Raw genomic sequence first — 14255 nt, forward strand, 5'->3', positions numbered from 1 at the left:
GATTTCTATTGCACGGGGGCCTGACTTATGATTGGTGCTCCTCACATGCCTCTGAGCGGAACTCCCTAAAAATGGTGGGGGTATGAGGTCTGCCATCAGCTTTCAAATATTTCAGCAAACAAAAAGCTAAAAGGAAAAGGAAAGCAGTGTTGCAAATATTAGCCAAATCTCGATAACTGTTGAATCAGAGTGAAGGTAGATGCACGTTCATGGCACATTCTTTCTGCTTCTTAAATGATTGACAATTTTTATAATGAAAAAAGCCACAATGGGGGGGGGCGGGGCATGGAGGAGCCCTGAACCCCGCTGGGGCGCCCTCAGGGCCCCGAGCCAGTCGACACTCACCGTTTGATGGCTTTGTAACAAATGATGACCAGCACAGTGAGGAACAGCAGGGAGGCACAGCACACGGCGATGACGATCACCAGCCCTGACCACCAGCTCTCCTCGGCGGGGCACGAGGTAGAGCTGGGAGCTGGAAGAGACAGGGGCAGCCTGAGTCTCCCCGGAGGAGCGGGTCCTGGCCGCCTCAGAGGTGCGCCATCATGGTGACACCCAGGGCGGCCTCGCTGCCATCCATCACCCAGATGAGGCTCTCTGACCTGTCCTGCCACCCCCACCCCCGCTCTGGCAGCAGGTGACATCATAGCTGGACCCCAGCCAGGCGGCATTAGCCAAGCAGGGGTTAAGCACCACGCCCCGGGGCCATCCATCCTCCCTGGGCATGAGCTAACTGACAGCAGGGTCAGGTTTAATTTCCCATGAAAAATAACAGAACATCTCATTCTCTCAGTTGAGGCATTAAATCCGCTTCCTCTGAGGGTGGGGTGGGAAGCAGGGCTCAAGGGGGACACTGGAAGGAAGGAGAGAAAGGGAGGTTCATCAACATCAGTTCTTTCCTTTAAATATATTTTTATTGATTTCAGCAAGAGGAAGGGAGAGAGAGATAGAAACCTCAAGGATGAGAGAGAATCATTGATCAGCTGCCTCCTGCACGCCCCCCACTGGGGATCGAGCCTGCAACCTGGGCATGTGCCCTGACCTGCTGCCCTGACCGGGAATTGAACCATGACCTCCTGGTTCATAGGTCGACGCTCAACCACTGACCCACACTAGCTGGGCCATCAACATCAGTCCTGAAGCTAATTTCTTGAGAGGGACAAGCTCTCTCCCTGCTAGGATTTGGTCCACATGGTCTCGGCGTGCACAGGGCACCACTGACAAAGCATCTGACACCGGGGGCTACAGGGCCCCCTGGTCACTACTCAATCCACGAGGTCCTCGAGGTGAACCTGTCCTCCCCATCGGCCATTCGCACGCTTGGGCCCCAGCACACGTGCTGCTGACGAGGCGCTGGAGTGTGGGGAGCACTTCCCAGCTGGTCTACCGGTCCTGCCTCGGCCATGCACCTGTCACACCTGCGGGTCCAGGAGCTTTGCTAAAGCACTTGGTGCAGAGGCTGGGTCCTAGGCCCTGTGGATAAAGGAGGTCTCTGGGGCTCAGAGGAGGGGGAGACCCTGGGTCTCACATCCCTCAGCCCTGCTCCCTGTACTGCCTCCAGGTACCACAAGGACAAGGGTTCTCGGAGGTTCCTCCAGGGGCCGAGCGCCCCCCGTGACTGCCTCAGGGTCCCCAGCCCGAGTCCACGAGGAGGCGGCGGCGTTGGGGGCAGGGCCCACAGCCTCCTCCCTCTCGCCCCACCCCCACACAGCGTCCATTGTCTCCCAGCACAAGGGCCCACTAAGGCCCTGCTGTCCATTCATGGCACAGGGCACCCTGGAGGAGGCCTGTGCCAGGGCCTCTCCCTCCCCCGGGGGCCAGCTCCGTGGGGGCTCCCCGAGGTGCCAGAGTGTGGGCTGGGCTTTAAAGCCACAAGCACAGAGCAGACATGGCACTTGATGGACCGAGGCCCTTTCAGGGAGAAAGAAGTCCCCTTTGGAATTGACCAGGTGAAAATTGAGCATCCCCATCTCAGCTTGGGGGTGGGACTCCACCCCTTCTCTGCCCATGGGAACCTGGGTACAGCACAGAGACCCCCCACCTTCATAAGTCTTCCTGATTCCTCCCCAGGCCAGAGTGCCCGCAGGAGGAATCGCTGGCTGCCGAATAGCGGTGGGCTGAAGGCACGGATTCCCTGCCCGCACTGAACAGAAAGAGGGGGCAGCGCTCTGGGGGTGTGGGGTGTGGGGTGTGGGGAGAGGTGCCTGCCTTTTCCAAAAGCAAGGGGCACCCCCTCTCCACTCTGCAGGAGGGAAGCAGGTTGAACACTGCAGTCTAAGTGGGGGTCCCTGGCCTTCAGCCAGGGCTGGGAGGGAAGCAGTGTACCGGGGAGGCAGGGTATGCTTGGCCTGCTTTGGGGGCCACCTGTCTCTTGCCCACGGCGCCCCTGGAAGTGGCGTACTGCCTCCAAACCTGGCGCAGAAGCCCCTCCCTGCTTGTCAGCGGGGCTGCGGGGGCTGCCGTGGCTGAGCCTCCGTCCATGGCAGATGGAAATTGTTGCCTGTCAAAGTGCAAGGGCCTTGGCCTGTCTCCGGCAAGAAGCTCTGCCAGGAGGCAGACCTAAGTGTGCCCCCACGACTGTCTTGGGGATCCAGAGGGCCGGACTGCAAGGCCAGCCAGCGGACACCCTGTTGGCTTCACATGGAGAGTCGCCTAGGGCCCCTGGCCCCACCCCCACTGCAGCACCATTGGCCCCAAACATCCCCTGCCCTCGGCCTCTCCTCAGCCACGACCCCGGGTGGCATCCCTCACACAGCCACCTGTTCAGGAAGCACCTGTCAGTGAGCTACGGTGTCCCCCCCCCCCCCCCCGCCTTCCTCTCAGGCTCAGGCCCCAGCCGGTGGGCATGCCCTGCTCCAGCTAGGCCACCAGAGGCCAAGGCCCACGGCTGCGCTCTCTGACCCCTCTCCACCTGCCCTTTCTCTCTGCCCCACCCCTCTCCCAACTCCAGGCCTGCGCAGGTTCCCCCAGTTATCACTGTCACCGCCCCTCCTCCCTGGAGCACCTCCCCAGCTTAGCACAGCGGTTATCTACACTGGCTTTGAATCAGGACCTGCAGTTAAATTCCAGATTCTGACCCTCGGGAAACCATCTCATCTTTCAGATTTCATCTCAGTTCCCCCCACGGTGAGTGGGGAAAGCATCAGAGCTTCCTGCATGGGCTGATGCGGGATGGAAGGGCTGCCAGAAAGCTCCCGCAGCAGACAGTCTCAGCCCTCGCTGAGCACCCATCACCGTGAGCACCAGTCACCTGAGCACCAGTCACCCTGAGCACCTGTCACCCTGAGCACCGGTCACCCTGAGCACCCGTCACCCTGAGCACCCGTCACCCTGAGCACCTGTCACCCTGAGCACCTGTCACCCTGAGCACCGGTCACCTGAGCACCGGTCACCCTGAGCACCGGTCACCTGAGCACCGGTTACCCTGAGCACCTGTCACCCTGAGCACCGGTCACCCTGAGCACTGGTCACCCCGAGCACCTTCACCCTGAGCACCCATCACCCTGAGCACCCGTCACCCTGAGCACCCGTCACCCTGAGCACCGGTCACCCTGAGCATCCATCACCCTGAGCACCCGTCACCCTGAGCACCCGTCACCCTGAGCACCCGTCACCCTGAGCACTGATCACCCCGAGCACCCAGCGCCTGGGGGAGAAGGAGGTGATACTAGGGCTCAGCAGCCCATGGAGAAGTCCGCTGGGTTGGCCTGGGCTAGCGGGGAAGGAAAGGGGGCACAGGCGGCTGGCGCCCCGAGCTTCTCTGCTCCCCCGCTGGAGCCCGGGGCCTCCCTGCTGAAGTGGCTCTGGCTCCTTGCATCTGTGACTCCAGCCTGGGGCCCGCGCTCCCGGGACACTCACTCTGATTGATTTATTTCTCCCCGGCGTCCTGGGCACGGAGCCCAGCGCGGTGGCATGTGGCTGCTCGTCACCAAGGACTCTGTTCTCAGGCCGGCTCCTAAGCGGGGCATCAAACAGCCCCCTGCATTATTAATAACCGTCTCCTCATTCCTGTGCCCAACTAGGAAGGCAATTTATGAATTGGGTTGAAGTCTCTAGGGCAGGGCAGCCACGGCTGTGCCCGATGCCAGGGAGAGAGGTGGGTGGAGGCTGGGGCAGAGGCAAGACCGGCAGGCCCGCCTGGTGGAATTAATTTCGCGTCTGGTGGCGACTGCAGAACACGCCTCCCCTTGTTCACGGCCCCGCAGCCCCTGTGAGGCTCCCCAAGGCCAGGACGTGTTCCTCGCAGCACTGCTCCCTCCCAGTGGCTGCAGGCGCCCGCCTCGGTCCTCGCCTGGGGACCCTCCCCCGGTCTGCCACCTGTTCCCACCCAGGACTCGCTGCTGCCCCGAGGCCCGAGCTCACCAGCCTTAGAACAGCACATGCAGTGCTGTCAAGAAGCGACGGGGGTGCCACTCCGGGAAGGCTAGGGGTGACCTCAGAGCCCCCTCATTGCCCCCACTCCTCGTCATTCATGTGCTAATCCATCCACTCACTCAACACACGCCTGTGAGGAGCCCACCATGTGCCGTGTGCTGGGCCAGGTTCCGGGGACATGACAGTTGACAAAACAGACAGGGACCCTGCCCTGGTGATGCTTAGAGCCTGTGGGGACGGACACGGATTCGGTAGCCACTAGGAAGAGCACACTGTGATTCCTGCCTCGCGGGACACTAGCCTGTGCGCATGCTTAGGTACAAAACGGGGCATGATAACAAAATGTCATCACGCCCCGCAGGTGGGAGCCAATGTGAGCTGACGGAGAACAGTGAGCTCATCTTTGCTTGCGAGAGGCTCAGGACCTTGGGACGGGAAAATGCTCCTGATGTCGTGTGCCCGGCACAGCAGGGCACCTGGCTGACGCTGGGTCACCATCTCCCCTTCCAGAGGGCGCTTCACAGTGGAATGCCCCGTCGCATGGCATCTACTCTGTCTAAACAGCTGTAACCATTTTGAGGAGGGGTTAGGATCGCCCAGACCAGTGCCCACAGGCCAAATCCGGTCCTCTTGTTGTTAATAAAGTTTTATTGGAACAAAGACATACCAGGTGTTTGCCTATGGTCATGGATGCTTTCTGACTACAGAGCCGAGTTGAGCAGCTGCAATGGAGAATGTACGGCCTGCAAAACGTAGAGAATTTACTTTTACAGGAAAAGTATGTCTACCTCTACCCAACGAGGTGGTCTTTACCTGAGGCTCTTCGGTAAGATTAAGCAAGTAGTCTAAAATTATGTCCCAGGTTTTTACTTTGCAAGGGAATGTTCCACTCTTCCCATTTTATTTTTAGAACGGCCCTGTACTCCGAGGGTCACGCCCAGGGGTGGGCAAACTTTTTGACTCGAGGACCACAATGGGTTCTTAAACTGGACCGGAGGGCCGGAACAAAAGCATGGATGGAGTGTTTGTGTGAACTAATATAAATTCAAAGTAAAGGAGCGGAGGGGAGAGCAAGAGAACCGGATAGAACAGCCGGATCCGGCCCGCGGGCCGTAGTTTGCCCACGGCTGGACTCACGCCAGTGCCCTGCTGGGAGGTCTCTAGGCAGGTGGCCAGGGGCGCTTCCTCCGGGAGTTTTGACAGTGACACAGCAAAAGCACAGAGGGCAGGCAGACCCACGTGCGGGCCCTAACGTAGCCACCGCCCTCCCCTGCTAAGTGACCCCAGACAACGCCCTGAAATGGTAGCTCCTCATCCGTCCGCAGGCTGACGACCTTCTCTGGAAGGCTGGCGGGGAGCCTCTACCCCGGGAGTGTGTCAGCGGTCCTCCTGGGGCCCGGCTGCAGGGGCAGCCCAGAAGGGATGGGTTTGTCCTGGCCAGTGTGGCTCAGCTGGCTGAGCTTCGTCCCATGTACCCAGAGGTCGCCCAGGTTGTGAGCTTGAACCCTGGTCAGGGGCGTGTGGGAGGCAGCCGATCGATGTTTCTCTCATCCATGTTTCTCCCTTTCTCTTCCTCTCCCTCTCCCTCTCGCTCAAAACTCAAAGCGTTAAAAAAAAGGTGGGGTTGCCACAATAACTGTCTTCCAAAGGCAGGTCTGGGCCCTCGAGGGGAGCAATGGGATTTGGGCAGATTTAGGGCTGATGCCCAGGAACTTCCCACCCTGTCTCACAGTCCTGGAACGCAGCAGGCTGATGCCCAGGGCAGGGACAGCCGCCACGTTGGTGCCGGGTTCTGAGACTCTGGCTCCTGATCTGATGACAGGCTCCCCCTCAGTGTCGGCAGCTCGGTGCCATTCCTTCTCTGCGGTTCCAAGCACCCAAGGGAGCCACCGGCCCCTCCTCCCTCCCCCAGGCCCCTCTGGCTGCTTCTGGGGTTTTCTGCCTGTTGGTGTTCAGACATCAGCTGCTGCAGCGGTGGTGGTGGGGTGCAAAGGGGGAAGCTGCCTCCCACCTGCGCTGGGGTGTGGGGGACGTACAGCTATCCCCGACTTTCCTGGGGGCCCTTCTTTGGAAGGCTGTCCCGGGGCTGCTGGGGCGCTGAAGCCCAAAGCAGAGAGAATTTACACCCCACAACCCGGAGTCCTTAACCAGTGACCGCCAGGTGCCAGGTGAGCCTGTCGAGCCCCCTGCTGCTGGCGGGTGATGACGGGATGAAGCAAACTAACCTCCAGCGTCCCCTCCAGAGCAGGCTCAGGCTCAGGCTCAGGCCTTTGGGAGACGGGCCTGAGGTTACGCTCCCACTGGCCTCCTCCCTTGTCCCCCCTGGAAACATGTCCTTTAAAATCCTCTCCATCTCTGAGGACAGGCTCCAGCCAGCAACCTTAGACATGAGGTCACGAGGCGCTGGAAAATCCTGGCCTGCCTTCCGAGGAGATGAAATCTCATCCCCGCTGCACCCACGGGCTTTCTGCGTTCCGAGGCTCCTTCCCGGACCGCCCTTCGCTGCTTCCCCGGGCAGAGCCTGCGTCCTGGGGAAACGCTTGAGCTGAGAGTGAACGAAGGCCGGGTTGTGACCACAGAGGGATGGAGACACGGCTGAGAAAACCACGGCCCCTCAGTCTGTTCCAAACCAAAAAGAAAGGAGCCTGAAATGTCGGTGGCTTTGGAGCAAAGTCATCGTCCGGAGGAGAAAAAAGCAACCAGCCCCATACGGATGGCCCACGACGGCACTAGCCACACGGGGGACCCGTACATGGAAAATATTTAAAACCAAGTTAAATGAGAAATCCCGTTCCTCAGCTGCACTAGCCCTATTTTAAGGGCTCGGTAGCCACATGCAGCCAGCGGCTGCCACGCTGGACGGCACGGATATAGACATCGGCGTCACACAGCGCTGGTCCAGGCGAAGGAGAGGGGACACGTTCCGCTTTCCTTCCCCGAAAGGTAGACTCTTAGCCCCCAGGCGGCAAAGTAAGAGCCACTTATATGCCCACAGTGCTGCTTTCAAAGCACCTTCCCCCTTAGATTTTAAATGTTATTCTCATATCCCCTCTCCCGGGACAGACCAGGCAGGAACTATTGTACCATTTTATAGGTGAGGACTCTGAGGGTCCCTAAGGGCCAAAGAGGCAAAGTCACAGAGCTGCTCGGAGAGTGACGGGATCGGAGCTGAGCTGCGAGGCTTCAGCCGCCACTGCCGGGGCATCCAGGACAGAAAGGGAGGGGGAGGGAGGGGTGCAGTGGGGGACCCAACCACTCAGGTCTCTGCTGAGCTGGGATATTTCCAATGCCCACCCCTGGCATACACACCCACTTTCTAAAAAATTATTTTCAGTGAGGAAGGGAGAAGGAGAGATAGAAACATCAATGATGAGAGAGAATCATTGATCAGCTGCCTCCTGCATGCCCTACACTGGGGATGGAGCCCGCAACCCTGGCATGTGCCCTGACCAGAAATTGAACCAATTGTGACCTCCAGGTTCATAGGTCGATGCTCAACCACTGAGCCACGCCGGCCGGGCAACGCACTCACTCTTTTACTAGCCACACGGCTTCCTGAGCGGACACTTGCGACCTAAAAAGTGGTCACTTCGCCTTTGAGATAATAACAGTGCAGAAGGCCGCTCTGTGGCTCCATCCTCTGTGATGGGCAGTTGTACCACAGGCATGAAACGGGGCCGGCCCGGGCCCCACGAGAACCCTGCTTCCACTACCCACAGACAACTTCTGTCCGAAGGATGGGCATGCGAGACTGGGCAGAAGGTGAGGGCTGGGCCACCAGCCAGGCCTGGGCACTTCCTTTTCTTTCTGGACAAGCAGCTCAGTCTCAAGATCAAGGCCACACAACCTGGCTTCTGGCGTTGCACTGGAGACCCTTCGACCTTCTGTAAGCACTTCATGAATCTGGGCCTCAAACACCCCTCTGCCAAGCAGGGGTCGTGACCTTGGCCTAGAGCAGGCTTCCTCAGCCGGCACTGTTGACGTTTTGGGTCGGATCATTCTTTGCTTGGGGGGTTGTCCTGGGTGTCCCCAGCCTCTACCCCTTAGATGCCTGGAGCACCCCTCCCAACTGTGATGACCAAATGGTCCCCGGGGAACAGAATCTCCTGGTTGGAAAGCAGGGGCCGGAAGCGGTCCAGGGCCCTTCCCTGGCTCCTCCACTTGGTGCAGAGACAGAGGCCTCCCACCCGGGCACGGCCAGCAGCGCAGACCTGGCTTGGCCTCCCAGAGCGCACCACACCATCCCCAGCCAATGGAAGGAGTGAAGCTGGATGGCCTTCCAGCTGGAACCTAAGTCTCCAAGCCAACTGCCTCCGCGGTGACCCCTGGCTGCGCAGAGGCCGCACAGCGGAACTGGCTGTGACCGTGGCCAAGAAGAGGAGAATGCATTGTATTCCAAGGCACCCATAATTCTCTCTGCCAATGCAGGGGACAATGGGCCTCTGCCACCCACAGTCCAGCTCATTCTAAATATAACAACAAGGAGCCCATTCACTCGGAGGGGCAGGGGACGGGCCAGCATCTCTTCCAGGAAACGCGGCCTTTGGCCTCCTCGGACTGCTGGCAAGGGGAACACAGAAACTGGGGGGTTAGGACAGGCGTGGCTCGCGTTGCCTTGTTTTTCTCCGGTGGGAGGAAGGACATAAACCGAGGGACGCCCCGCCCCGACCCGCCTGGCAGAGCTTCGCCATCTCTCCCAGGCGGAAGGCCCAACGATAGAGGCTCTTCTCGAGCCTCCTGTATGCGCCACGGTGGATGGGACCTGAATCCTAGGCGTGAGCCACGGCCAGGAATCAAACCAGCCGTGGGCAAACTACGGCCCGCGGGCCAGATCCGGCTGTTCTATCCGGTTCTCTTGCTCTCCCCTCGCTCCTTTACTTTGAATTTATATTAGTTCACACAAACACTCCATCCATGCTTTTGTTCTGGCCCTCTGGTCCAGTTTAAGAACCCATTGTGGCCCTCGAGTCAAAAAGTTTGCCCACCCCTGAATCAAACCCACACCCTTTCGGTGTCCGGGATGACACTCCAACCAACTGGGCCACTGGCTGGGGCAAAACCCGATTTTTGACCACAGTGTTGGCTCCCCGTTTTGACCACGCAGGTTCCAAGCCTTGTAGGGGTGATCTAGAAGCTCTCTGGGCAGGGACAGGACTGCCAGCGCCAGTGGGATAACTCCCAAGCGGAAGGTGGATAAATTGTGCAATGTGTGTTTAAAAAAACAAAACAAGCAAGAAAGGAATTAGTCGTCTGACTCCATGGCTGTACCTCCGAGACAGCAGCACTTAATAAACATCCCCGCCTCCGGCTCCCGCAGTCTCTCCGGGAATCTGGTGGGAAGGTCAGGGCGGTTAATCCCCCGGGGCTTTATGGGGCTTTGTGTGGCCCGCAGAGAGCGTCTTAGAGTTGAATAAGGAGATAAACTGCTTGGCTGGTCATAGGGCCCGGCATGCTCTCAGAGATGAAAACCCTTTGTGTACTTCTGCCTGTGAGGGAATGCAGGGTTCCGGCCCGCGGTGGGGCCCCAGGGAGGGGGGCTTGACTCCCAGGCTGTGGTTTAGGGTTCTGGGGACTGACTGCTCTGCACCGAGTCCTGCAAGCCTCCAAGTCTCTGAGCTGAGCTGGGCACTTCGGGGCACCGGGCTCGGTCTTAGTGGGAGCACCAGTTCAGTGAAGCGGGGCGGGGGAGAGGGAGGGAATGAGAGGAACAAAATGGGGAGAAACTCAGAGAAACAGTTAAAAATCTCTAAAAGTATCCCTAACCGGTTTGGCTCAGTGGATAGAGCGTCGGCCTGCGGACTCAAGGGTTCCAGGTTCGATTCTGGTCAAGGGCATGTACCTTGGTTGCGGGCACATCCCCAGTAGGGAGTGTGCAGGAGGCAGCTGATGGATGTTTCTATCTCATCAATGTTTCTAACTCTCCCTCTCCCTTCCTCTCTGTAAAAAAATCAATAAAAAATATTTTTTAAAAAATCTCAAAAGCAGTGAGATAAAATTTGATAGGTCTTTACAGCAATTGATTCTGCCAATATTTGGGCCAAGAGGTTGAGAGCATGTTGTGCAGCATCTTGCTTGATGGAGACTGTCCCCGTATCTAAGAGGTGTGCTGGTGTCCCCCAGGTCACTGGGCAGCCAGAGCTGATGACTCATGGATGTGGCCACCGAGGGCTGCCCCCCAGGCCTCAGGCTTCCTCATGGGCTCCTGGGCTCCTAGGAAGCGCGATTCCAGCTGAAACCACACCCTGACTGGCTCCTTCGCTTTCCTGTCCGGCCCCCCTCCTTCCCCTACTGCCTCCCCCTGAGACCATTCCTTCAATAATAACACACACCCGAACCCCTGCCTCGGGCTCTTCCTCTAGGGCACCGGATCTAAGACCCGATGAGGGACGAAAAAACAAACAAACAAACAAACAAAAAAACATGAAGTCTGTATAAGTACCTGACCACATGAGACTATGTATAAAAGTTCAAGTTCACATATCAGCACTCAAAGCATAGAGTAGAACAGGAGCCCTGGTCATGGACACAGAGAGCCCTGTCTTCCAGCCAATCAGAACGTCCACACAGGCACAACTGGAGTCCTGGGGTCCAATCAGCACATGAGAACTTACGGACCAGGAGAGCTCTGTGGGCTGTAACAGGATGAAGTGGCCCCATTCTCTGCCCCTGGGGGGTGTGGTCATCAGAGACCACTCACCACACCCCGAGCACCCGGACCAGGCCTGCACATTCCGTACCTCTGTGGTTGGCCTTTGTAAATAGTTGATAAAAGAATGTGGACTAGCCCCAAGCTATCAGACAAGAGTGAGACAGTCATCGAAAGAGACAGGCAGTGTCGCCCACAGTAGCAGGGCCCTCACTGAGGTTTCCAAAAATGGAAACACCCAACTTTCCTAGGGGCACCAGGCAGGACCGGAAATCCGGCTGCTTGGAAACAAGGTCTGTGGCTGCAGTTTCTCAGCAGGATCATGGTATCATGGGGAGGGACTTCTTTGTGGAGAACTGTCCCTGGTATGACCTTGGTCATCCCTGGCCCCTGTCCACTGAGTGCCAGCAGCACTCCCCTAGGCTCCTCCCCAGTCACTGTGACAACAACCTAAAAATGACCCCCACCCCCCAACACACACTTCCAAATGTACACTAGGGGGTGTGTTTACTTGTGATTGAGAACCACAGGTAGGGTCAGCTCAAGGGGAGAGAGGGAGAGAGTGAAGAAGGGGGTGTGTGTGGAGGGAGGACTCATCTGAATTTGGAAAAGTATGAACTTGGAGTATGAGGGAGAGGGCTTGAAAGTGAGGGGAGGAAAGGGGCCAATTTGGGGGTGGGGGGGAGAAGGAGACATCTGTAATATTTTCAACAATAAAGATAAAAATTTTTTTTTAAAAAAAAAGGCCCTAGCCGGTTGGGCTCAGTGGATAGAGCGTCTGCCTTCGGACTGAAGGGTCAGGTTCGATTCCGGTCAGGGGCATGTGCCTTGGTTGCGGGCACATCCCCAGTGGGAGGTGTGCAGGAGGCAGCTGATCGATGTTTCTCTCTCATCGATGTTTCTAACTCTCTATCCCTCTCCCTTCCTCTCTGTAAAAAATCAATAAAATATATTTAAAAAAAAAAAAAAGGAAAGGGAGGGGCGGGGCAGGAGAGAGCGCCAGTTGGAAGAAATAAACTAGCTCTCTGGGTGTTCAGGGTCACTGCACAATCCGAACCCCACAGCCCTGAGGCCCAGCGATCCTCCTGGAGGAGTGACAATGCAGCTGCTCTGCCCCCCGCAGCCCAACCAGGCAGCTGGCGCAACCCAGTCCTGATCCCAACCTCCAGGCCTCGAGGAGGGGGCCTTCCTGGAAGAGGAGCGCCCCAGAAGGGGGGGCGTGGTGTCCCCAGCCCGTTCTGGACGTCAGCAGAGACCCTCGTGTGAACGTCACGGTCTGGAAGCTTCCCTCAGCCTTTCCTGGGTTTCTTCTCTAGAGGTCAAAGGACAAAGGGCAACGTAGATCCCATTTACAGGTCACGGCCAGTCTTACTAAACTGAAGGGGGGCCCACGCTGCAGGACTAACAGACACCACCCTCATCTGCGACCTACCCATATTTAGGGAGAAGAACGGGACGAGAGGCAGCATAAATCGAGCCCCATAGACCGGGCTGTGCAGGGGAACAAACAAGGCCAACATCTTGGCATCGTCTTGGAGAGAGATGGCTGCCCAGCCAGGAACTGAGCAGACTCACAAGTGCGCAGTGGCCTTGGCCCCCTTCCCATCTCTGAGATTAATAGCCTTCCAGCACCACGTGCTTCCCTGAGCTCAGCTGCTCAGAGCCTTTCGCTCTTCCGGAACCCCACCAAACTCCTCGGGTCACCCCCTGAGACACTCCCACTCCCACCACCACCGACAGAGGACGCCCTCACAGTGGGCCTGTCTGCCTCTCCCCGTTCTCGGCTCCTACCCCGTTCTCAGCTCCTACCCCGTTCTCAGCTCCTACCCCAGCCCCACTCTGCTCCAGCCACACTGGCCCCCGCTGCCCCTCTGGCTCTGGGTGAGCTCAGTCCTGGGCCTCGGGCGGGCGGTCCTCCCCCCGGTGCCAGTGAGCCTCCTCCTACCAGCCTGGCTCTCACGCCACCTCCTCTTCAGCTTGCTCCTGGCCCAGCCCCAGCTGCTGCAGTCCACTGCCATTTCTCACAGCACCTGGCCCGTCCCGCAGACTACCCAGCTCACAGCTTTATCAGCTTTATTGCTTTCTGGTCTCTCTTCCCCGCCAGCGTCAGCTCTGCATCTGTTTTGCTCCCTGGTGTATCCCAAGCTGCTTAACTGTAGACGCGCCCAAGAAATGTTTGAACGAGTAAAGGCCCACCTGCTCGGCCATCGCCTGCCCCCGCCTCAGCTCCCAGCCACGTACCTCTAGCTGCCTTACCTTGTTCATGCCCGCCCACTCGGGGGGCGGGGGGGTTGGGGGAAGGTCACCTCCCTAAGGCATGGCATCACTCCCACTTTCCGGGCACACAGGGAGTCCCTGGGCCTCCTGGATTAATTACTACATCACCACTTGCTTTCCAATGTCCCTAAGAGAGAAGCACGCATTTGTTTAGTGCTTACAGCTCCCTCCTCCTGCGGGTAAGTGGGTGCAGGAGGTGGACACCAGCTCCCCGCTCCTGATCCTGCGAGCTCTCCCCACTCCCTCGGGCCTCCCTGTCTCTGGGTCACCTGGCCTGGTTTGCCCCTTCCCCTCTGCCTGCCTTTCTCAGGCTCCTCTTCCTCCTGAGCCTCAGGCTGTCCTCCCCACATTCCCCTGGAGCCCCCACCCCACGGCCTTAGGGCCAGCTCAGGCCTCTGCCCTCAACTCACACCCACAAACCAGTGCCTTCCCCACTGTCCAATGGTACCTTCCACGCCACGTGCCAAAGGCCAAAACTCCTGAGCCCACCCGCTCCCTCCATGACCTGTCTCCACAAGGAGCTGCTTCCTGCTCCCTCACCCCCAAAGGTGGTTGGTCTCTGAGTCCTGAAGGTTCTCACGCCCCAGCCCCTTGCCCACAGCCACTGCCCGGCCCAGGCCCGCGCTCTCTCCCCTGGACCACCGCTTTCTCCCTGCCGACTTCAGTCTCCTGCACTTCTTTCCCCTCCCCCAGCCTCCCCTGAGCCAGGGCTGTCTAAAGGGAACTCAGAGGGAGCTCTCCACACAGAGCCTCCACTGCCAGGGGAATGCGCCCAGATCCCCGCGCACCCTCAGGCTGGGCAGCGCCCTCGCTCCTCCAGCTCAATCCCCACGCCTCCTGCGCACGCCAGTCCTGGGATGGCAGGCTGTCCGTCTCCAATGCTTTGCCCCTGCCCTTCCTTCTGCCAGAACACAGCCCCTTCCCCACCTCCACTCCCAGGCTTCCCCCGAGATCGAGA

General features: G+C 58.6%; 1 protein-coding gene across 6 annotated transcripts in view; it reads right to left on the minus strand.

The window, feature by feature from the left end:
* The window catches only part of PRIMA1 (proline rich membrane anchor 1), a 40979-nt gene that overhangs the window by 10619 nt on the left and 16105 nt on the right, over positions 1–14255 (minus strand). For all 6 annotated transcript variants that reach the window (XR_013960497.1, XM_080666368.1, XM_080666369.1 and 3 more), the window contains exon 4: positions 346–475. Coding sequence is in view for 5 of the 6 variants with exons in the window: in XM_080666368.1 (XP_080522494.1) it covers positions 346–475 (130 nt within the window). In the remaining variant the exon portion in view is untranslated. The remainder of the gene's footprint in view (positions 1–345; positions 476–14255) is intronic.

The sequence above is a fragment of the Plecotus auritus genome (assembly GCF_963455305.1).
Source record: "Plecotus auritus genome assembly, chromosome: 1".
Lineage (NCBI taxonomy): Eukaryota > Metazoa > Chordata > Mammalia > Chiroptera > Vespertilionidae > Plecotus > Plecotus auritus.